This window comes from Prunus persica, chromosome G7 (genome assembly GCF_000346465.2).
Source record: "Prunus persica cultivar Lovell chromosome G7, Prunus_persica_NCBIv2, whole genome shotgun sequence".
Lineage (NCBI taxonomy): Eukaryota > Viridiplantae > Streptophyta > Magnoliopsida > Rosales > Rosaceae > Prunus > Prunus persica.
Window position 1 is genome coordinate 21,244,097 of NC_034015.1, and position 22,523 is coordinate 21,266,619.

At 37.7% G+C, this 22,523-nt stretch overlaps 3 protein-coding genes, 1 long non-coding RNA gene and 1 pseudogene across 10 annotated transcripts; 3 read left to right on the plus strand and 2 right to left on the minus strand.

Annotated features, from left to right (window-relative positions):
* LOC18770869 lies at positions 1,506-6,035 on the minus strand. Of its 2 annotated transcripts, none has more exons than XM_020567860.1 (8): positions 5,629-6,035; positions 5,414-5,509; positions 4,855-5,076; positions 4,387-4,480; positions 3,791-4,053; positions 3,680-3,703; positions 3,510-3,596; positions 1,506-3,060 (listed from the first exon to the last, which is right to left on the minus strand). In XM_020567860.1, the coding sequence occupies exons 3-8, from the start codon at positions 5,053-5,055 to the stop codon at positions 2,899-2,901; spliced, it is 831 nt and encodes a 276-aa protein (XP_020423449.1). In that variant the 5' UTR covers positions 5,056-5,076; positions 5,414-5,509; positions 5,629-6,035; the 3' UTR covers positions 1,506-2,898. The 2 variants fall into 2 exon arrangements, with proteins under 2 accessions (XP_020423449.1, XP_020423450.1); XM_020567861.1 differs by having other exon boundaries at positions 2,892-3,060; positions 3,791-3,830.
* Positions 6,450-9,509, minus strand: LOC109950126. Of its 5 annotated transcripts, none has more exons than XR_002272413.1 (6): positions 9,286-9,509; positions 8,671-8,953; positions 8,033-8,080; positions 7,842-7,960; positions 7,415-7,502; positions 6,450-7,030 (listed from the first exon to the last, which is right to left on the minus strand). It is a non-coding gene; the product is annotated as an uncharacterized LOC109950126 (long non-coding RNA). The 5 variants fall into 5 exon arrangements; XR_002272412.1 differs by lacking the exon at positions 9,286-9,509 and adding an exon at positions 7,590-7,676 and having other exon boundaries at positions 8,671-9,277; XR_002272409.1 differs by lacking the exon at positions 9,286-9,509 and adding an exon at positions 7,590-7,673 and having other exon boundaries at positions 8,671-9,276.
* Positions 10,944-14,014, plus strand: LOC18770365 (monogalactosyldiacylglycerol synthase 2, chloroplastic). The gene is made up of 7 exons (XM_007202107.2): positions 10,944-11,531; positions 11,841-12,013; positions 12,403-12,564; positions 12,662-12,803; positions 12,910-13,134; positions 13,222-13,359; positions 13,455-14,014. Exons 1-7 carry the CDS (start codon positions 11,241-11,243, stop codon positions 13,713-13,715), a joined length of 1,392 nt encoding a protein of 463 aa, XP_007202169.2. The 5' UTR covers positions 10,944-11,240; the 3' UTR covers positions 13,716-14,014.
* On the plus strand, positions 14,646-17,352 carry LOC18769248 (actin-related protein 2/3 complex subunit 3). Its single transcript, XM_007204682.2, has 5 exons — positions 14,646-14,940; positions 15,201-15,283; positions 15,481-15,589; positions 15,698-15,967; positions 16,831-17,352. Exons 2-5 carry the CDS (start codon positions 15,281-15,283, stop codon positions 16,974-16,976), a joined length of 528 nt encoding a protein of 175 aa, XP_007204744.1. The 5' UTR covers positions 14,646-14,940; positions 15,201-15,280; the 3' UTR covers positions 16,977-17,352.
* Positions 18,159-22,479, plus strand: LOC18771745 (annotated as a pseudogene). Its single transcript, XR_002272479.1, has 3 exons — positions 18,159-19,136; positions 19,320-19,444; positions 21,155-22,479. The product of XR_002272479.1 is annotated as a ubiquitin carboxyl-terminal hydrolase 22 (transcript).

A 22,523-nucleotide genomic window follows, 5' to 3' on the forward strand; every position in this document is an offset into this window, starting at 1 on the left:
AATTCAATAAGACAGAATCTGAAACAACTTCAAAATTGCAGATACCCAAGAACTTGGAACTGACCTGCTCATCTTGCAATGAAACCATCTGCAACAAAGGAGATGTGCGCTTTAGAGTTTTCTTTTAGTTCATATTAGTGCATAATCTCTAAACTTGGTCTATATATACACTCACCGCCACGTTTGGACACCAATTCCAACTGCTTTTCTGCTTCCTAAAAGTCATGTGAAACCTCAGATTCCTTGTAAGTACCTTGGTAACAACCCTACTCATTGATAACCCAGGGGATCCGGATAGTTGTGTGAAAATCTTACCTTCTTCATCATTGTCTCTTTCTTCCATGTTTATATGCGTTTCATTAAAGCTTTTGTTGTTGTACCAGCCAGAACTCAGAAGAATATCTAATAAGATTATTGGGAGTGTATATTCTGTAGACACTACAGAAATTTTTTTTTAGTTGGATAATGGTTGGTTATTCTATAAAATTCTCCCACATTTTTCCAAATAACTCGAGAAATAGTGACTTTCAGAAGGAACAAAGAAAGTTGATAAACAATCCAGTAGAAGCTTTGAAATTATACCAAAATAGTTCAAATGTTTGGGATTGATAGCATTTTTATGCCAAGTTTTGAAGTTTTTAGAGGACAATTAAGGGCAATATATGTAAAGATTTGATGTGCTTTTCTTCTAGTTGTGTTCATATTCCATTTTATCAGTTCAGTTCTCAAAGTAAAAAACTAGTTATTGACCAAATTATTGTCAAGTCATTTTGTTGGCTTGAGTTCATACTATTTGACTATGTAGGATCTAGCTGCATGGATTCCATTAGTTTCAGTCTTAGAACTAAAGGTCTGACTGAAATGAGATCTAATTCATCATTTGGCATAACAAATCAAAAATAAACAGTGACAGAATAATTCAACTTACAGAGTAATCAAGAAGCTCAAAGTTCAAATAATTCAATTTCAGAGTAATCAAGAAGCTCAGTTCGAAATATACATAGAATAATTCAATTTCAGAGTAATCAAGAAACTCAGTTCGAAATATTCAAGAAGCTCAGTTCGAAATATACATAGAATAATTCAACTTACAGTGTAATTATTAAGAAGCTCAAAGTTCGAAGCTCAAGGTTGATGAGATAGATTCTTGCTTTTTGGGATCTGAAAAGTTCGTCGATGAGACAGGTGACAGGTGAGATCTGAATTGGAGATCAGAATTGGAGGGAAATCAGAGAAAATGTAGTATGCACTGTATGGGTGGGTAAAAATCCAGTTCAACTCGACCCGACCCAATCACAAATGGATTTACTATTTGGAAATCAGAATGTTCTCTTGGAAAGATTATATATATGTTTTGATTTTCCAAAACTACTAAAACCTGAACCCAATGGGAACTGTAGCAATTGCCTCGTAAAAATAGAGCATATCTAGATAGGTAAGTTGGGGAGCTTAGGCGTAAGTCAATAGTCGCATCGTTAATGAAGTTTTTTTTCCTCTCTTTTTTGAAAGGTTTTAATGGGTAATTTTAAGAGTACATAATTTATTATTATTATTATTTTTTGTAGTGAAGAAATTTACTAGCAATATGTATGCAACCTTGATTTCTGTTTGTATGTGCTTTCGTGAAGCTCAATTTGGTGTGTTTTACTTGTATGCACTTCACCCTTATCTTAATTTGTTCGTATTTTCCCTTTTAAACAGACCAGTGGACAATTTCAAGTGCGGAAGTACCATGTCAATGTAATGAACTAAATAATAGCCCAATACAAATGGGCGTTGTCGGCAAAAACTACATAATTTTTAACCAAAGAGGGTTTACTCTTCCTAGTGAAATGCAGTCATGAGCAGCGATGGAGGCTTCCCCGAGTCCAATACCCCAACATGGTATAATCGAATCGAAGGCCCTGTCCATAAAGCCTACAAAACTGGCTCCATCACGGGGTTATGGCTCATACCATGATTTGTGGATTTTATTTTATTTTATTTTTTTGCCAAAGATTTTTCTCATTTGTTTATAGCATATGATTTGGATCATGATTTTTCTATTTAGTTGTTAAATTTACATTGTATATATAATGTTTCAAGATTTTTTCAATTTAGGGCCCACTGATCACCATTTTAATTTTAGTTTTTAGTGTTTATTTTTTGTGCTTAAGAGTATAGAGGAAAATGAGTGAGAATAAAAGTGAGATTGAGAAATCGATTAATTTTCTTTTTTCTTACCCTTATAAATTTTGCCATGTGTGAACTTAATGGCCTAAACGAACAATTTGACCTTATCAATTCATCTAAATTTAAGTTCCTAAATTTCAGTTCACTTGGTAGAAATGGTCCCTTAGAAAATGATGCCTTTCCCAATAGATATATACCAATCAAGGAGGCTAGCTTCTTCAATATACAACTTTCATGATTTAATGCATACAAATGAGAGAAGGAATAACGGATTGTATATGTACTCAATCAAGATCCGATTCTTTAAATCATTCTCACTACATGCTGATCAGTAAATGCAGCAATTGTTGCAACTAAAACAAAATAAGCAGCTGCAGCATAGAGTAAACTTGGAACAAATGGTTTTTTTTTTTTTCCCTTCTTTTTTCTGGTATATATAGAATATATGAGTGGCTATAAGCTTAATGAAAGTTGAATAATTTTTGACATCTCAACTTAAATTAGATTGTTGCTACTACTTTCATATGGGACTGGGAAACGGTTGAGAAGGTCAACTGACATGGAGGATGAGAATAGCATTGCAAAGGTGGATGTAGCACTTGCTACCTGCTAAAGATAAGAAATCATCAATCTCGCTTCCAGCTTATTTTGGTTGCAGATGTGATTTTCTCTTCCTGATATTTTCGGTTATGATACCCGAAAATGTATGTTATGGATGATAGGCTATCAGCCACCATACCAAGTACCAACTACTATCCCACAGCTGCAGTAAAGAGAAATCTGATGCAACTTCCAGTTTGTGATTTCCTTCCCTTTGGATGCAATCACCCTTGTGCCTTTGCATAAGCATATAGCTTCAAAGAGCGTATCAGGGACCGCAATTGGTACCTATGAAATGATATATATTATGTTCAGCTGGTCATCATTGGGAAAATATGAGGTTTAAATTATATTGCATGTTTTTCTAGTTCTTAGGCAAACGATTCTAAAGCTTAATTTCAATCCAAGTGCACCCATAATCAGCTTATAGTCCTCCCGACAGCTTTATAATTTCATTTCATGGTTCTTAGGGCATGCATTTGAGTTATCATGCTTTTGTTGTGATGTGTGACCATATATAGCAAACCTAACAGATCGAACCTGACTACATTGCTAGTGATGTCTGCATAAAGATTCAGATAGATTCATTCAGTAACAAAATTCAAAGCAAGAGTGCGTCCCCTGAAAATGCAGAGGAATTAGAAAGATCGAACTTGACTACATTTCTAGTGATGATCTTATCTTTTGAAAAGCTTATTTAGTTATACAGAACTACATAGTAAAATAACTTACCTTACCTTAACAATGTGAACAATAAGAAAAGCCACCGAGACATACACAAACATCGATAACTCCTTCCAGTAAATGTTGTGTGATATAGGTACCTGGACAGAGTTGTTCACAAATTCAATAAGACAGAATCTGAAACAACTTCAAAATTGCAGATACCCAAGAACTTGGAACTGACCTGCTCATCTTGCAATGAAACCATCTGCAACAAAGGAGATGTGCGCTTTAGAGTTTTCTTTTAGTTCATATTAGTGCATAATCTCTAAACTTGGTCTATATATACACTCACCGCCACGTTTGGACACCAATTCCAACTGCTTTTCTGCTTCCTAAAAGTCATGTGAAACCTCAGATTCCTTGTAAGTACCTTGGTAACAACCCTACTCATTGATAACCCAGGGGATCCGGATAGTTGTGTGAAAATCTTACCTTCTTCATCATTGTCTCTTTCTTCCATGTTTATATGCGTTTCATTAAAGCTTTTGTTGTTGTACCAGCCAGAACTCAGAAGAATATCTAATAAGATTATTGGGAGTGTATATTCTGTAGACACTACAGAAATTTTTTTTTAGTTGGATAATGGTTGGTTATTCTATAAAATTCTCCCACATTTTTCCAAATAACTCAAGAAATAGTGACTTTCAGAAGGAACAAAGAAAGTTGATAAACAATCCAGTAGAAGCTTTGAAATTATAACAAAATAGTTCAAATGTTTGGTATTGATAGCATTTTTATGCCAAGCTTCGAAGTTTTTAGAGGACGATTAAGCGCAATATATGTAAAGATTTGATGTGCTTTTCGTTTAGTTGTGTTCATATTCCATTTCATCAGTTCAGTTCTCAAAGTAAAAAACTAGTTAGGAAATTGTGGTCAAAATGTTGTTACCTAAGAAGAGAATAATAAGTACAACGGTGACCATCCAGTCAGTGAACATGACTTTGAAGGCAACTCCTGTGCTGATGCCCAGCATGAGCATTGGCTGAAAGAGAAATGCCAGATCATAATCTATAAGGGCATGTCCAGTGTTGTGTGCGTAAGTCTCAAATTGAAGTATACAGTTGAAACTGAAGCACCCATTATCATACCTGCATGACCAATAGGATGGCATATAGTTCTTTAATTCTGTCTAAACTGAATACATTAAGATCAAATTAACAAGTTAAAAGAAAAGATTAATAAGAAAGGTGATTACTAACACTTGGAAATGGCAGTGGAAGACTTGGGATCAAAACCAATGATCAGGGAATTTTGAATCCAAACCTCTTCAGTGATTTTTCCTTGCCAAGGATTCTTGACAAGATTTTCTGACTGACAAATAGAATAGAGTGAATTTTGTCTTGCGTTGAACTATACCTGAGGAGGAATTCCCAATTCAAGGAAAAAGGGTCCCAAGATGAAACCGCCTCCCAGCCCAAGTAGGCTACCCACCATACCAGCTACAATCCCACTGCTGCAGTAAGGTAAAATCTGATGCAACTTCCAGTTTGTGATTTCCTTTCCTTTGAATGCAGTCACCCAGGTGCCTTTGCATAAGAATTTGGCTTCAAAGAGCATAACGGAGACTGCAATTGGTACCTACGAAATGATAATATTTATGTTCAACTGGAAATCATTCTTTTTATGCATGCTTGAGTGTATATAGTTATGTGTTTCTATAGTGTCCGTTAAAGAAATCTTACTACTCTGGTTGTTAACCTTACTGCATGGAGTTCAGGACCCAATAATTCAGTAAGAAAAGTTAAAATCATGGTGCTTTGGAAGCAAATGCAGAGGTATTAGAAAGATGGAACTTGATTGCGTTGTTAGTGATGATCAAATCTTTTGGAGAGCATTTTAAGGTCCGGTATGCGAATAGATGAGTTCCTAGAAAAGCTTCTTTAGTTGTATAGAACTACAGAGTAAAATAACTTACCTTAACAATCTGAAAAATAAGAAAAGCCACCCAGACATACACAAGGATCAATAACTCCTTCCAGTAAACGTTGTCGTCGTTGTGTGATATAGGCACCTGGATAGAGTTGTTCATCATATCAATAAAACAAAACTGAAACCACTTAAAAATTGCAGATAACAAGGAAGTTGCAAAAGAATACAGGCTTAGAATGTTCTGATATTCTTGGCACTTACCTGCTCATCTGGCAATGAAACTGGACCACTAGGTAGCAGTTTATAGTCTTCTCCAGAACCATCTGCAACTAAGGAGATGCGCACTTTAGAGTTTTCTTTTAGTTGATATTAGTGTACTCTAAACTTGGTCTATATATAAGAATGTTTGCTCTTGAAGACCCAGTTGAGCCAGTGCTTTCCTTTGGCAGAGAGACTAGCCTTTTTCAACTCTTTAAGCTCTGTTCTGATCTGGGTTTTTGCTAAAATGGAGGTGGTTCTTGTTGGGTTGCTCAGAACAGCTTGGATTGCAGCGATACTGCCTATACTCATAGCTTCTGTACCTTCTTCTAGGTTGAGCTCATTTCATGGAGCTGTTTTGGAATTTCCCAAGAGAGGGAAGATCATGAAATCTTCTTCTCAGGTTAGTGACTGATTGTGATTGGTTTTTTCGGCTTAGTCTCGCGGCTATACTATTTATTTTATATAAAAAATTAGAAAAACCGAGTATAGCCGCGCGGCGATACTATTTCTTTTAAATAAAAATTAAAAAGGGGAGCTATACTATTTCTTTAAAAAAAAAATTTGAAAGCCGAGCGGCTATATTATATCTTTTTCGGAAAATTAAAAACAGAGTATAGCCGCCCGGCTATACTATTTCTGTTAAAAAAAAATAGAAAAACGGTACTATTTCTCAAAAAAAAATTTGTCAAACCGAGTAAGTATAGCCGCACGGCTATAATATTTCTTTTTAAATAAAATTAAAAAGCCTGAGTTTAACCGCGCGGCTATACCTTTTATACATGTATTGATCTGTTTGGGTTAATCAAATTATGCCTTTCCCCTTTAAAAAATCAAATATATTAGAAAAGAAACAATACATGATTTTTGCACCATTTAGATGATCTCCACAAAATTAGCTCCAACGGCCTTGCCGCCTTCTGTCTGCCTCTCTTGCCTCCCAAAAAATTGTTCCACATTAGAGAACTTCTAAACATCTTTGAAATTCAATAGAAGCGTCTCCTTTACTGTACATGGGTCGCTTCTAAATAGAGCCAGATCATTAACACTGAAGATGATCACCACCCTATCAGAATCACAGACTTGCTAACCATGGGAATCAAATTTGTCCTTTCACTGTTCACGAAAGGAACCTTCTAGGCTTCAGTTTCCAGTTCAACTTGCTGCCCCTATCCAAATGAACTCTTAACAAAGCTTCTTGGTCAATTTTGGGGTGCATATGATACAAGTGACAAAGCTTTCCGCATATGGTTATCATTGCTGCTCATGACTGGAAATTCAGTCGAAAAAGTATGGAGATTCCAGAACCTATTGCAAGTCAAAGTCGCCTCTTTCTGGGAGTGGAGGAAAAGTCAACGCTGGATATGATGCTTGGAAACTTTCAAGCAACGGGGAAGAGGCATAGCTATCAAGATATCAATGGAAATAAACAAAGAGTTTAACTCAGGTCTACGTATAAAATGTGTGTAAAGCAACTTTCTAAATGCAAGTTCTCAAACAATTAGAAGCAGTTTGACCATTTCATTATATCATAAAGTAAAAATTAGGGAGAAGCTGAATACAGTCTTTCAATGCAAAAGTTTTCTACAATGAAGACGCATTCGTAAGTTCTTAAACTTCATCTTGAAACATTGTGAGAAGACATCAAAACGAACTTAAGTAGCCTTGAGAAATCATTGTGTCAAATACAAGTCATTCCACCCAACTTGCTTTTAAACAAGCCAGAGAAAGATATGAATTTATGAGGAGACCCAATTTCAGGAAGGGAAACAGGACGTAGTTCACTTACATTTTCAAGTATTGGCCAAATTTTTGCCTAAGTATCTCGTTCATTTGGTCCACATCACATGCATGAGTCCAGAAGGAATCATGCACCCCTGCAACCATATTTTAACACATATGTGAGACTTCAAACATACTTCAATATGTAAGTGAGAACTAAAACCAAAATACTTCAAACATACTTCAAAAGAGACTTTGTTTTGATGAATCTATGCCCTCTAATCCTCTAAGTACAGAGCACTTCAGCAGGGTGTAGGTTCCAATATCTTCTGACAAAAGTTCAAAAGTTTAGGAAAAATTATCTTCTTCCAATTTTTTTTTGGGTCAGTGTCTTATCCTCATATTTGAAAACCATTACACTGAAATTTTGGTTTTGAGCATGTATTTTACATCAATGACTAACAGAATATTTCAAGCCCAGTACTGAGACAAACCTGCAAAACGTAGGCCAGCGTCCCTGCAGGCAAGAGCTATCATCATCATCATGTGTGAACCCGTCAAGTGAGTGTACAAAATTTGGAGGAAATGCAGTTCTCTGTTGTCTAACATCTATCTGGAGTAGGAGAATATATCAAATCTATAGCAATTCATAAAAGATAAGGCAAGAGAAGATTTGTAAACTTACTGAGTTACTCTCCCGTTGCAAAGCTAAAACCTGAAGTGATGTTCTTATCTGCAACTCCAGGGGAAGAAAAGTTAATAAATTGTCACTACAATATTAAAAAGTAAGACTGTAGCACCATGTAAGGGGTTGTCTTCTAGCAATATGGAAATAAACCATGATCCTAAGCTCTAAATAGATGAACTCTAAAACAACCCTATCCACATTAACCTCTGAAAAACAGTCTCCTACTTCCAATGAAAATTACTGGTAAAGCAAATTGACATAAAATATTAGAGTATCGAAATTATGATAGAAGAGCATGTGGGTTATCATCTGAGCCCACCTTTACATCAACACAACGCCAAAATCAGTGTATTTTAACAGCAAACAGTTTAAAGAAAGTCAAACAAATCCAACCCCGATGATCATCCAATGAGCAAAGTAAGCCCCTTTTGTCCGGGAAAACCATGAATTCTAAGTCCAAGATCATGACTTAAAACCAAAAACCCACATCCGCGATTATAAGCACACTAAAATTTGTTGAATTGATTACTAATTTACTAGTACATGAAATTTATTTGTTACCAACTTGCCAGAAACACAGTATTGGGAGAAATAATTTAACTTTTAGCTGTGAGGATAGAGAACAACGAGCTTACCAGAAGACAGGTGCGGGGTGTGATGAAAACCCTAAATTTTGGGTCCTTCTGGAAATAATGATAAAACAGGTGGATGGTTCAAGACTTGAAGCATAGAAAGGGTGAAGGGTGTGATAGAAACGTAAGTAAAAAACTGGGCCTGAGAAAGAAATGTCAAAAGAGGTTCCTTTGGGATTTAGAGGAATTTGGTTGAAACTTGAAAGGGGCCAAAGGTGCAAGCTTGGAAGCTGGACCATGATCCTCCTATGCTATCCACGAGGCCTTAATAAACCATAATTTCTCACTACCAGAAAATAAAAAATAAAAAAGGAAAAACAAAACACAAAAATGAGTTAGTCAAGGAGGAAGAAAGAAAGGTGAAAGCAATGGCTGGATCCTAAAAAAGCAGAAAAACAAATTATACAAAATTTCAAGAGTCTTCAACTTCAACTCACATGGCTACAATTATCTCATCCACATTAAACACAAAGTACAGAAAATAAAAGTTGAAGAAAAAAGGGCCAAAAAGGAAGCTGCTGCACATCCAATTATCTCGTCCAATTGTTTTTGCACAGTACTTTTAAAAGTAGTTAATGATTTTGGGATAGGATACTAACTGTTTATACAGTTAGCTACCTTGATTGCTGATGGACTGCTATAATTGACAGGTTTTGAGAAATATCTGGACACTGCAACTGCCTTAATGCTGCTTATTGTAGCATTTTCTATCCAAAAGAAAGCAAAATATGACAGCTTGCTATACTAAAAACTGCTGGGAGAGGAACTAGGAAGCTTCATATTTTATCATCTTCTGTTCTTGTACTTGTTTATCTTGAATGTTTTTAACTGAAGCCTTTTCCAGCTACAAGACTAGGACGGCTGAGACAACAAAACCTTGAATTTACCATTCCATTCCAAATTGAGTACAAACAGAATTTACTGCATTAATGCTTGATTTGTTCGAATGATGACACTCACAAACGTGGGCTCCACATTCAACTCATAGTTATAAGACATCCTGTTGCAGAAATGTCCTCGTACTTTGACAGTATTAATTAATCTTGGTTCGATTCCATCAAGTGCTTCTTGTACAAGCAAAGTAATGTCCTTTTCTGGTCTCTAATCTTAATCCTATCCTATTCTTCCCGTCATTTTCCTCCGCACCCCACCCCACCACACCTGGTGCTTGCTGCTGCTTCCCAGCATGCTAGAGTTGACAAAGATGAAATATAGGCAATAAGGACTATAATTTCAAACACTCTCAGAATATGTATACAGTATACTTTTGTGATTTGGCCTACAATTACTCACTAAATTCGACGTTTTCTTTAATGTTGAGGCTAATAAAATCCAAAACTTCTTCCTTATCTTAACCAAGTTCAACCCTTTTTATTGCACCACGCATCCTTTAAGTAATGGCCTTCACTTCTGCACGCCAATTCTTACCTTCTATGTCACAATTCACTCTTCTTCAATTTTCTGCTCTTATGCCACTTTTATATTTTAAAGGAAAAAATCTTTTTGAGAATATCTACAAGAACCCTCATTTGAAACGTTATTTGGTTCTACCGTCACTAAAAGATTGACAAGACCATTCTATATTGCTAAAGTTAAAAAATAAATTATGATTTTTTTCATCATCCAATTTATTTTCGGTCAAAATTATCGTCGTCAAATTGTAAAACAAGTTAGATAAATACGAAAATTTCTATTTTCCTAACGTAATGTTATGTTATTTGACAACCGAATAGATAGAACAGCCCAGATATATAGTAATCATATATCTTTAATAAGCTCATAACCGTAAGAGCCAAGTACAAGTCAATCTCATAATATGATTCTCCAAAGATATATTAACTCCAATGGCTAATGAGTGGAAGTTTGGCATTTGGGCTTTTTATTGTGAATATTTGAAATTAAATTCTATAATTAAATTGGCTAAGGTTGTTGTTGACAATGATTATGTAAGCAAGTCACATGCTTGACAAATCAGAGTTACAGCGATGCATGCATACATAAATCTCTATTTGAATGAATGCAAATTCTCCCACCACCCTTTCCTTTTCCAAGGCCAACCACGAACCAGCCAATTCTTTTTGGCCAAATATAAAATTCCAACCCCACCTAAGCAAATACCCAAAAACGAAAGGGCCTCAAATGCAAACCAACAAAACCAAAATTGATTAAACAATTAGAAACACTGTTCCAGCCTTGTGAAGATTCGAATCTTGCCCCACGAACATTCGAAAACAAAATGCGCATCTGACGGCTAGAAATTCCCCCAAACCAAAAAATTCCAAAGCATAATTCTAGCATCCAAACACCAATATAGGTATAACTCCTCCACAGATTTGCCAACTCGGACTCGCTAACACAACTTCACAAATCACATACCACCAAAAAAATCGTTGCTATTAACTTATAACTTCCCTTTCTTCCTTCTCTGTCTCTCTGTCTCTTCCCTGTCTCTCCTGGACCAACTTTCTCCTCCGCGCCGGAAAAACCCATTTTCCGGTGGCGGGAAAGACAATTCGACCGTTGGGCTTAACTGGGTTTTTTCATTCGAGTCTTTTTGGTGTCTTGTTGTGATTATGATGTCGGTGGCGTCTCCGCGAAAGTCAATAACAGAGAAGGTGTTTGAGAAGGTTGGGGGATATTCATACCTGAGCTACCTCAAGAACAACAGCAGCAGTCACAGTCTGAGGTGTGACGATGAAAGTGACGACGATTACTACGAGGATGGGACTATGGAGCTGGTGCAGATTGGAGCTGAGAGGACCAAGAACGTCTTGATTCTCATGAGTGACACAGGTGGTGGCCACCGAGCTTCTGCCGAGGCCATACGCGATACCTTTCGTATGGAGTTTGGCGATGAATACAGGGTAATTGCTTAATTGGGTTCTTCATTTTCTCTTCTTAGTTTTTTTGGGCTTTCTTTGATTTTGGCTTTGTCATTCATTTCTATTGATTTTCCTTCTGATAGAATGCTTTTGGTTTGAAACTGTTGAACTTTAAGTTTTTGCCTTTTCTTCTTTGAAATATCTGCATACGTATGTACCATTTAATGATTAAGTTAATCTTTCCAAAACCATATTAATCCAATTCATACGAATTCCGAAATTTAATCAGAAGTGTTCTTGTGCTCCTGTAAATTCCTTATTTGAGAAGTTCTTTATTCGAACATGTTTCAGATATTCGTGAAGGATGTTTGGAAAGAGTACACCGGTTGGCCGCTAAATGACATGGAGAGGTCATACAAATTCATGGTGAAACATGTGCAACTGTGGAAGGTCGCATTTCACAGCACCTCTCCTCGATGGATACACAGTGTCTATCTTGCTGCTATTGCAGCCTACTATGCCAAGTAAACTCTCTTACCTCCTCCCACTTTTCATTTTCAATTCAATGAACCCCATACACAATTTTGCAAGTGATTGTTTGTAGCCTGCAAGCAGAGCTGTAGTTTCGTCATAAAAATATCCCATTAAAGTTCGACAAAGCATGATGTTATATCATGACATTACTTTTAGGTATTATTAGTTGTAATCAATTTGAAGGACTTTCACTTATGCTTTACGTTTTTATCTTTTCTTCTTTAAATTGATTCTTTATCATCCACTTGTCTCCTAATCAATCGTTAGAGATTAAAAATAATTATTGCTCTAGGTGGAGAACTGATTCTATTGACTTAGAAAGTTCTCGTTTACTGGGATTTGCTAAGTACTGAGTAAGTAGTGCTGTGTTTAATTGAAGGGAGGTGGAGGCTGGTCTCATGGAGTACAAGCCAGATATTATAATCAGTGTACATCCTTTGATGCAACATATTCCTCTGTGGGTTCTCAAATGGCAAGGCCTTCAGAAGAAAGTGATTTTTGTGACAGTTATCACAGATCTCAACACCTGCCATCCCACATGGTCAGTTTGAAAAGGCCAATCAGAGTTTCCAATTTATGCATGCTTATTAGTCATAGGCAACCATATAATATTCTCCTAACATGGATATAGTATCCAGGTTTCATCCTGGGGTGAATAGGTGCTATTGCCCATCACAGGAGGTAGCTAAAAGGGCTTTATTAGATGGTCTTGAAGATTCTCAAATACGTGTTTTTGGCTTGCCAATCCGGCCCACTTTTGCCCGTGCAGTTCTCTCCAAGGTGCGTTGCATGTCTGAGATTATGTTTGTATGTAGGGTTCAATGTGCTTGGTTACTGAATTTGCTTAATGGTGCCCTTTCTCCCCCTCTAATTCTTGGTTGCATAGGATCAACTCAGAGAAGAACTTGAAATGGACCCCGACTTGCCTGCGGTTTTGCTGATGGGAGGTGGTGAAGGAATGGGACCTGTAAAGGAAACTGGAAGGGCTCTGGGAGAAACACTCTTTGATAAAGAACTTGGAAAACCAATTGGGCAGTTGATCATCATATGTGGGCGTAATAAAAACCTCACCTCTACACTCCAGACCGATGAATGGAAGATTCCAGTAAAGGTAAAATTTTGACACTTTTACATTGGGGGCAAATACATTTTTCTTTTGAAACATCTGTTAACATGTTTTGCCTTTTCCAATTTGCAGGTTAGAGGGTTTGAGACCCAAATGGAAAAATGGATGGGAGCTTGTGATTGCATCATAACAAAGGCTGGACCTGGCACAATAGCAGAGGCATTGATCAGGGGGCTTCCTATCATCCTCAATGACTACATTCCAGGACAAGTTAGTGACCATTTTCTTTTTCACTCTTCAATTTGATTACATGTAACCATTTTCAACTTTTCCATTAACCTTTCCACTTCATTTGGCAACCCCAGGAAAAGGGCAATGTGCCTTATGTGGTAGACAATGGGGCTGGTGTGTTCACCAGAAGTTCCAAGGAAACAGCCAGGATTGTGGCTGAATGGTTCAGCACCAAAACAGATGAACTCAAAATGATGTCTGAGAATGCACTTAAACTGGCACAACCCGAGGCTGTTTTCGACATTGTTAAGGACATCCATGATCTTGCCTGCCAACGCGGTCCTCTTGCAAACATCCCTTACATGCTGACATCGTCGTTTACAAGTTTAATCTAAATGAATAACGTACCTCTGTCTTCCTCTATTAATTACTGGGGTATTCCCACTAGAATGCCATGTACAGGTTCGAAATAGTTCTAATATTATCATTCTTTGGCCTCAGAGGCTTGTAGCCCGCAAATGGTTGTAAATTATTGTAGACAAGCTCTGGTGTTTCGAAGGTTTGTTTTTGTTTTGTTTTAGAATATTGGAAGTAGATATCCATAGGATGACCCTGCCAAAGTTGACGACGTTGTAAACTCTCAAGTTGCAATGTTATGATTTTTCTTTTGCTTCAAAGCAAACAATAGTTCAAAGATAAAGACATATGCCAAAACTCATCTGCCTTGTAAGCAAACTTGTCCATGTAACTTTCCCTTGGCTTTCAACCATTTGACACTTTGAAACAAAGTCTGTTGCAAGTTGCAACCCATGTAGCATATAGCACGCATAAATAATTAGTCGTCGTCAACACGATATTATAGTGATTTGAGAGTTGTTGTTTTGAAGTTTGGCAAGCATAATTAAACTGGGTGGCTTGCCCTGGTCCACCTCCAGCTCCAACATTTGATCATCGATCTCAGCTATGTTGTCTTCTTTTGGTTGACAGTTGGATCTGATATGAAAATGAGAAAATGTTGGATCATTCATCTCTTTTTTAGTTTGACTAAAATCATAGTGGACACCATGATCACCATCAGAGATTATTTTCTACAATTTTCAAGGAGAACAAGTCTTCGCAGGATTATATAACAATATTAAAAATAAAAACAAATGATACATAAGATATATGCTAAAACAAAGACTTGCAAAACAGGGACAACATAGAAATTTTTCTAGGCAAACCATGACACAACAACAGAGAGCTGATTTGATTATATCACAAGTTCACAACAGAGCAGATGCAGATGCTATTTTTTAACAATCTATATCTGGGCCACTTGAGTTAAATTGGACTTTTGTTTGGGTCAAATAAAAAAAAACCCAGAACAAATGGGCTAAAAATGTACCTGAAAATTGAATTAAATAAATAAAGAAAAAAAGAAAATCAGGGAGCGACTTTGATGTGCTTTGACGGTTAAGATGGGAGTTAAGCTTACTCTCGCAAGCGAGGTATCACCTTAGAGGATACAACTCCTTCCACCCACCAGACCACCATGGCTATTCTCTGAACTTCCTCGCATCTCTGAAAGCTACGACATTTCCAAACCTTGGCTTGTATTATGAAGGATTGTTGGATCAGGTACTGACTTTACAACCCAATATTTATTCCTTTGATATAATCTTTGATTTTCATTTTCCTGGTAATTTGCTCTCTTTTAATTGCAGTCGCATCATATGCTTTCTTATTTGGTTGTTCTTCGATTTTTCATAATGTGTTCACCTAAGCTTTATGTAATTGGCTTGATTGCTTGAATTGGGATATGGGTTTACTAAGTTGTTATTTTTAGTCAACATTTTTCATCCATTTTTTAACGTTGTTTCCATGGCCTCCCTCTGCAGAGACCCAATTGGTTTTTTGGAAACAAGTATTCGTTTTGAGTTTGCAGTTGTCGAGATAGGTCGTCGTTTGACGTAGAAAGATGGTAAAGCTTCAAGCTTTTCGTCATTTTATCTTTTATGCTCATCTTTTTGATATATTGTTGAGGAACATTGGCTGCTAATCGTCAAATTTTTGGCTTTTATTTTATGCTTACTACTTAAATAATACGACTGAGGAGAGAGAATTAAATGTTAGTGAAAGGTGTTGGTTAAAACAACTACTTGACAAGTATGGTGACAGGTTTATCACTCTAGTTTTGTGGACGAGGAAGGAATTACTAAAGCTTGTGGGTGCCCTCTTTTGCCTTTGAAAAGCCATATAAAGGGTCCTGCTCCAGTTTCAGACCAAGGTTTTATATGTGCACATTTACACTTTAGTAGCTTGTAATACTGGCTGTTTTAAAATTGTTCCATTCTTGTTAAATTCTTTTTGATATGAGGAATATTACTCTTTGCAGATAGGACTGATATTGTTGATGAAGCAATTACATTCTTCCGCGCTAATGTTTTCTTTAGAAACTTTGATGTTAAGAGCTCGGCCGATAAGCTGCTCATTTATCTGACATTCTACATTAATGTGGCTTTGAAGAGACTTGAGGGTTGTAGAACTTTGGCTGAAGGAACCAAGGCCATTATTAATTTGGGCCTGGAAAAAGTTCCTGTGCCTGGAGAGCCAAGTTTCCCTTTCCCAGGCCTGTTTCCTCTTCCTCAATCCCCGCAGGAGGCAGGTGAAGCTCTTTCTTATCTGTATAATAACTGAACTAGTTTTTCCTGTTAGATTTTTACTCAAAAGCTGGTGAAGAGAATTACTCAAAAATGAAAGTTACCCTGGTTTGTGATAAAGTTACTCTTGATGTTCCCTTTGACAGTTCCGCTTCATGGATATTGTTGAACATCAAAGTCAACTTGATTTTAGAATATTCCAGCCGTTAACATTTCAACAAGCGCTATCATTGCTTGCTTTCAGTCATTGAGAGATGACAGGTGTTTGAGGTTCTGAGCATTTGACCTCGACACATACCTTTATATCTCTTGGCATGCTTCCCAGGTCATGGAGTATGCCTTTATTTCTTCCACAGATGTTCTTGACTGACTAACTTGGTGCTAGACTATCAATCCTGCATAAATCATGGAATAGACCCTCCACGGGGAATGCTTTGGTTAGAAATTTCACATCTTTTCACTCTGATGTGGAGAACTTTTAATTACTAACATGTGTTCGCTTTTGAGAGAGCATCTTATTAAAATTGTTGAGATTATGGTTAGGTCTTTAGTTTTTCTCTTCGTCATGACATCCCTCAATTCCATGTTGAACATCTATTGGTTCTTCCATACATGGATTTTATTTTCTTTTTTTATATTTTTAAACTCAGTGCTGTACTTGCAGTATTTATTTCTATTCAGTTTCTCTGCACAGAAATCGCTTTGCATACATGAATTTGATTGCTACGTTGACATAATTCTTGCTGAGTTAGCATCTTTACAGGATTGTTGAGTTAAAATTTGGGTTTTGTTCTTCCACATGATATACTGACAGCTTCAGACCTTTAATGATATCATCTTCTCATATGTTTGAAAATATTGAATGCAGAATTGCTGAGGAATTATTTGAAGCAGATAAGGGAGGAAGCAAGCGGGAGATTATTAAGTGTTGCTTATAGACCTAACGGGACGCCTAATAAGTGGTGGCTGGCATTTGCCAAAAGGAAATTTATGAACATCATTCTTCCATCATGATCATGAATAGCTGTAAACTGGATTTTCCGATCAGTAGTCTAGTGATATGGAGCCACGGGAATAATTTGCAAATTGTTAATCATTCTGCACATAATAACAGAACAGCATAAGACCAAGACCATCATCATGGTTGCTTGCTTGCTTCAATGACTCACTACATTCTGTAAATTTGTTTTCTATGGTTCATTACGAAATATGAAATCATTCCTCCTTTCTCCTCCTTTTTTTCATTTTCTATCAAAGATTCAGACGTAATGATGTTAATGTTAAGCAAAGTGAAGTGCTCGGATGTGTGTGTTCCTGTAATTGCTTGCAGGAGCAGGAAACTTGATTTTGCTGGGAAGTGAGTACTCTGTATGTATGAGAAAGTTTTGCATGTATTGATTCAGTTCAGTTTACATATGAAGCATTAATTAATATAGTGATTAAGTTTAAATGTGGTTGATTTATCAACAAATTAAGACACACAGAATTAATAAAGCTTTCCGTCCTCTAATTTGTCCATATGTTGATGGGAAGTGTCCTATTCTGTCTGTGTCCGCCATGCCATCCATGCACGATGTGTAACATCCGGCGAGTATCGACGGTTAGATTATATATGAATGATTGAGATGTATCTCTCATCTCACCACCTTTTCTGCATTTTAACCAAACCAAACCACCGGGCTAAAGAGATAAAGAGAGAACATGATTCAATGCTTTTCCTTTTTTTTTTTTTTGAGTTAGATTAATGCTTTTTTATAAATAAATAAATAAAAACAAATCCACTTTTGCCTTTTTAACTGTACCAACCGCAGATAAGAAAGAAAAAAGCCAGAGGCAGAGCCGCCGCTCTTCAACATCCATAAAAACCATTCCAAATTTGACAACGACAAAAATAAAAATAAAAATTACAAGGCAATAAAGAAAAAGTAATTGCTTTTGCTTGCTTTCGGTTTCTCTCCATTTTTCCTGAATTTCTTCCCTCTTTTTTCGATCACACAAAAAAGAAAAAACAATCAACTCAAAAGATTAAAATTTCTTGTTTATTTTTGAAAACTAATTTACATTATTTTTTCTTTTTCTTCTACTTGTAACTAAAGCCAAGAAGCTGAACATACTACAACAGAGCCAGTCTCCCTCATCACTCCATGGTCTCTCACTCCCATTTCCTTTAATCTCGGCCGTTGATCTCTCCCATCCATGACCCTTATGTCCTTTAAGCCTAGGGTTTCCACCATCAATCTCACCCCAATCTCCGCCACCACCACCATCATCGCCGTCCATGTCGTCGATGGCCAAGATCGCTCGCACTAGTCAACAGATCAACGGCCATATTTTGCCCCACCCTTGTCCCCACCTGGCCGAGTTCCGGGCCAAGAACGGCTCCAAGCCCTTCCGAGCATTACAGGACTGTCTCCGAGTCAAGCCGCCGAGTGGCCGAGCTTCCATCCGCCGCGATCCCAAGGAGTTACCGCGCTGCGGCGCTTGCGGCGAGTCCGCGCGTCCGAGGCTCTACGCCTGCATCACGTGCGCCGCTGTGCACTGTCACGTGCCTTCCGGACCCTCCCATGCGGCTGCTCACGCCTATTTGATGCCTCCGGGTCACGAGATCGCCGTCGACGTGGATCGAGCCGAGCTCTTCTGCTGCGCCTGCAGGGACCAAGTCTATGACCGCGACTTCGACGCTGCAGTTGTCCTGGCTCAGACCGCTGCGTCGACCCTGACCTCCTCGGACACGTCAGCGATCCAACAGTACGCGCCGGAGAATCTCCGGAAACGACGCCGTATCGATTACAAGCCATGGATACCGGATCTGAGAGAGAAATACTTGGTGGGGAAGAATTCGAGTCCGTTGAATGGCGACGTCTCGGATTTGCCTTGGGGATTGCGCGGGCTCAACAATTTGGGAAACACGTGTTTTATGAACTCGGTTCTTCAGGCATTGCTCCATACGCCGCCGTTGCGGAACTACTTCCTCAGCGATCGGCACAACCGCTACTTTTGCCAGAAGAAGAGCAATGCCGATAATACCAGTAAGAAAACTGCCGCCAATAATAATGAAAGTGGCGGGAACAAGAGTGCTGCGCGCATGTGCTTGGCTTGCGACATGGACGCCGCATTCTCGGCTGTTTTTTCAGGGGATCGGACGCCCTATAGCCCTGCAAAGTTCTTGTACAGGTTTGTAATCTGTACAAATCTTATTTTTAGTCACAATGTGGGTACTAGCAAGCAATGTAGGGATTTCATGTCTTTTTCCCTTTTTGGATAGAATTATTACTTTTTCTCACCTTCGGTTTTGTTTTGTTATTGGCTTCTCTTTTTCGTTATTTTTACTGATTTGCTATTGTGGTAATACTGTAGTTGGTGGCAGTACGCGGCGAATCTGGCAAGTTATGAACAGCAGGATGCGCATGAGTTCTTCATTTCTATGCTTGATGGGATTCATGAGAAGGTGGATAAGGATCCGCGGAAACCTGAGAGCCAAGGTTAATTCTTTCTTAATCTGAAACTGTTCTCCTAGGCACCAAACCCGGCCTGATCTTAATAATTTTCATGCAATGTTTTATGTGCATATGCTACTTCAAATTCTTGGGAGATGCAATTAGTGGTTAATGCACGAACTATGTGCGATATTCTTGCATTTCATGAGTATTATTGTGCTCATCTCTTGTCTTTAGAGAGTGACATGTCTGGTTAACTATTGATTTTCTACTATGTGCAAGGACACGTAGCTCTGACTTCTGCATATACACATATGGACCCTGTGTCTATAATTCTCCCTGGAAGCATCTCTAGTTGAATTCACGTTGCATTTTTGTTGGAGTTGATTGTTTGCTAAGAGTTTTTGAAGTTGAGCTAATGTTAAGATTTTGAGATAGGTTATTTTGAGATACATTAGAATAGTGTAATGCCTTTTTGGGGGCAAAAAGATTTTGTTGGATTATCTAGTTTTATTATTGGATCACTGCGTGTAGCTCCTCAGAGATACTGTAATCCTAAGAAATTGTTAGCTCTAATTTGGTACTTCTTAGAAATAATAATCACTCTTCATTAGCCAGCTTGGGAATTGTCTAATTGGCAACATTGTGGTAAACAAGTAGTGCAAACCCTTCAATGGCTTAAGAACACTTTATGTCATACTTTTCTATTATATCAGAAAATGAGCTGATGGATCTTTACAAGATGAAGCACGACAAAAGTTGGTGCTAGGTCAATTCTGCAAGACAAGTAACTTAAGAGTTCCTAATGAGTAGTTAACTCCCCAACTTCTGTATTTTTGTCATTTCTTTTAAATTAAGATGATTCCAAATACTGTTGAAGATTAAAGGTGACCTTAACATCTAAATGCAGGGTGGGTCTAGGTATCTGGTTTGTTGCCCTAGGGGTTGACAAGTGCTCACAGATTTAGGGCTAATTTTCAACCTCTACCTGCTGGCTTGATGGCGTTATCCGCTTCACCCAGTAAGTCAACTTTCACCTAGCTTTCTTGGGTTTATCTAGGGTGTTCTCTTTTTTCATAAGTTTCATTTAACTCAACCTTTTTGCCATGTTTAGGGTCTAATTACAAAAAGGATCCCAAACCAGAAAATCTAAATATTCTCTTAGGTTCACAGCCAGCCTAATTTTTCTCATCAATCCTCAGGGCACTCCAATTATTTACATCAGAATTCTTTCAGCCATCTTGTTGTTTTGGCTGAAATGTTGAACTTGATCTACCTGTTTATTGGCATAGGTTATTATCTGGTGTCATCCATCCTTTCTTTCGTCTTGGCAACTGTTTTGTTGCTTTTGTCTTTCGACTTGTCTCAGTCTTTTGGCATGCTAATTTCTTGCTGTGACTCAGGTAGTTTCCTAATATAATTCTTCATTTGCAACCTTTAGGCAGTAAGAAGGGGTTCTACGAGATGGTATTATGTACCTAGGATTCCACTGCAGTACATGCATGTTGTTGAGTGTAATCTGGGACGTATATAGTATAGAGACTGACAGTAAATGTTATGTTAATGTTTGTATGATAGAGATAGATTCCTAATTAGCATGAAAATATTCAACAAAAGTGTTTCCAGACATCGGAGATTGCTTGATATGTGTCTTCACCTGTATCTGCATACACTTATATAATATAATATATACATATATATCAAATTAAAATTAAAATATCATTCTGATAAATCTTCATTTCTTTTGTAGTGCAGGCAATGGAGATTGTTGTGTTGCTCATAGAGTTTTTTCTGGTATCTTGCGATCTGATGTTATGTGCATGGCCTGTGGTTTTACGTCTACAACATATGACCCATGTGTGGACATCTCACTGGATTTGGAACCTAACCAAGGAGGTTCTGCAAAGACAATGTCCACGAAGTCAAGTTATTCTTGCAACGGCGAGGCAGATTGCATGAATTCCAGCCAAAACTGTGGGGTATCTACCCTTATGGGATGCTTGGACCGTTTTACACGACCTGAGAGATTGGGCTCTGACCAGAAATTTTTTTGCCAGCAGTGTCAGGTGAGGCAGGAGTCTCTCAAGCAAATGTCAATAAGAAAGCTTCCTTTGGTTTCTTGCTTCCATATAAAACGATTTGAGCATTCTTCAGTGAGGAAGATGTCAAGGAAGGTTGACCGCTATTTGCAGTTCCCATTTTCGCTAGACATGGCACCTTATCTGTCATCTTCCATCTTGAGGAGTAGATTTGGAAATAGGATTTTGCCATTTGGAGGGAATGACCCAGATGCTTCAAACGAATTATGCTCAGAGTTTGAATTGTTTGCTGTGGTCACTCACACAGGCAAGCTAGATGCAGGCCATTATGTAACTTACTTGCGATTAAGTAATCAGTGGTACAAGTGCGACGATGCTTGGATCACACAAGTTAATGAGAATATTGTGAGGGCAGCACAAGGCTACATGATGTTTTATGTACAGAAAATGCTATTTTACAAGGCAAGTGAGAAACGGGGTCCTGCATGATACGCTGGTGAGAGTATTGATGAACTTTTGCTGCTTGAGACGAAAGATGGAAAAGAAAGAAAAAAAAAAGGACTAATATTGAAATGGAATTCATGGCCAGTGCCAGTCTTGTTTGCCGAGAAAACAAATTTGAAGGAATTGCTTTTGGCGCTGGTTAAAAAGAGGTGAGTAGCTCTCTGTGTGCTTAGAGCTCACGGAGGACGCCTCCCATCCCAGTGGTTGGTAAGTGGTATTCCTGATTCTCAGATGGGGCATAGTGAGCCTGAATTTTTGGGGCAGTCTTGCATTTGGGAAATATGATCTATGATAGATATTGGACCCATTCAAGTATTTGTGAAGGTTGATTCTATATATTAGAAGGGAAGGCACCAGTCTCTTTATTTGAATCATATACAAACTAGAAAAATAAAAATATTAACAAAGAATCTTTTTATTTGGGTAAAATCTGAAACTTAAGGTGAAACAAAAATTATGATTAGGTTTAGGGATTCCATATGTAAATGTAGCGGCTCGGATCCTGTTGCTCATATCAATTCAATTGGCATAATATGACATGGAATTTTTGGGGCAGTCTTGCATTTACGTGTGCTTGGAGG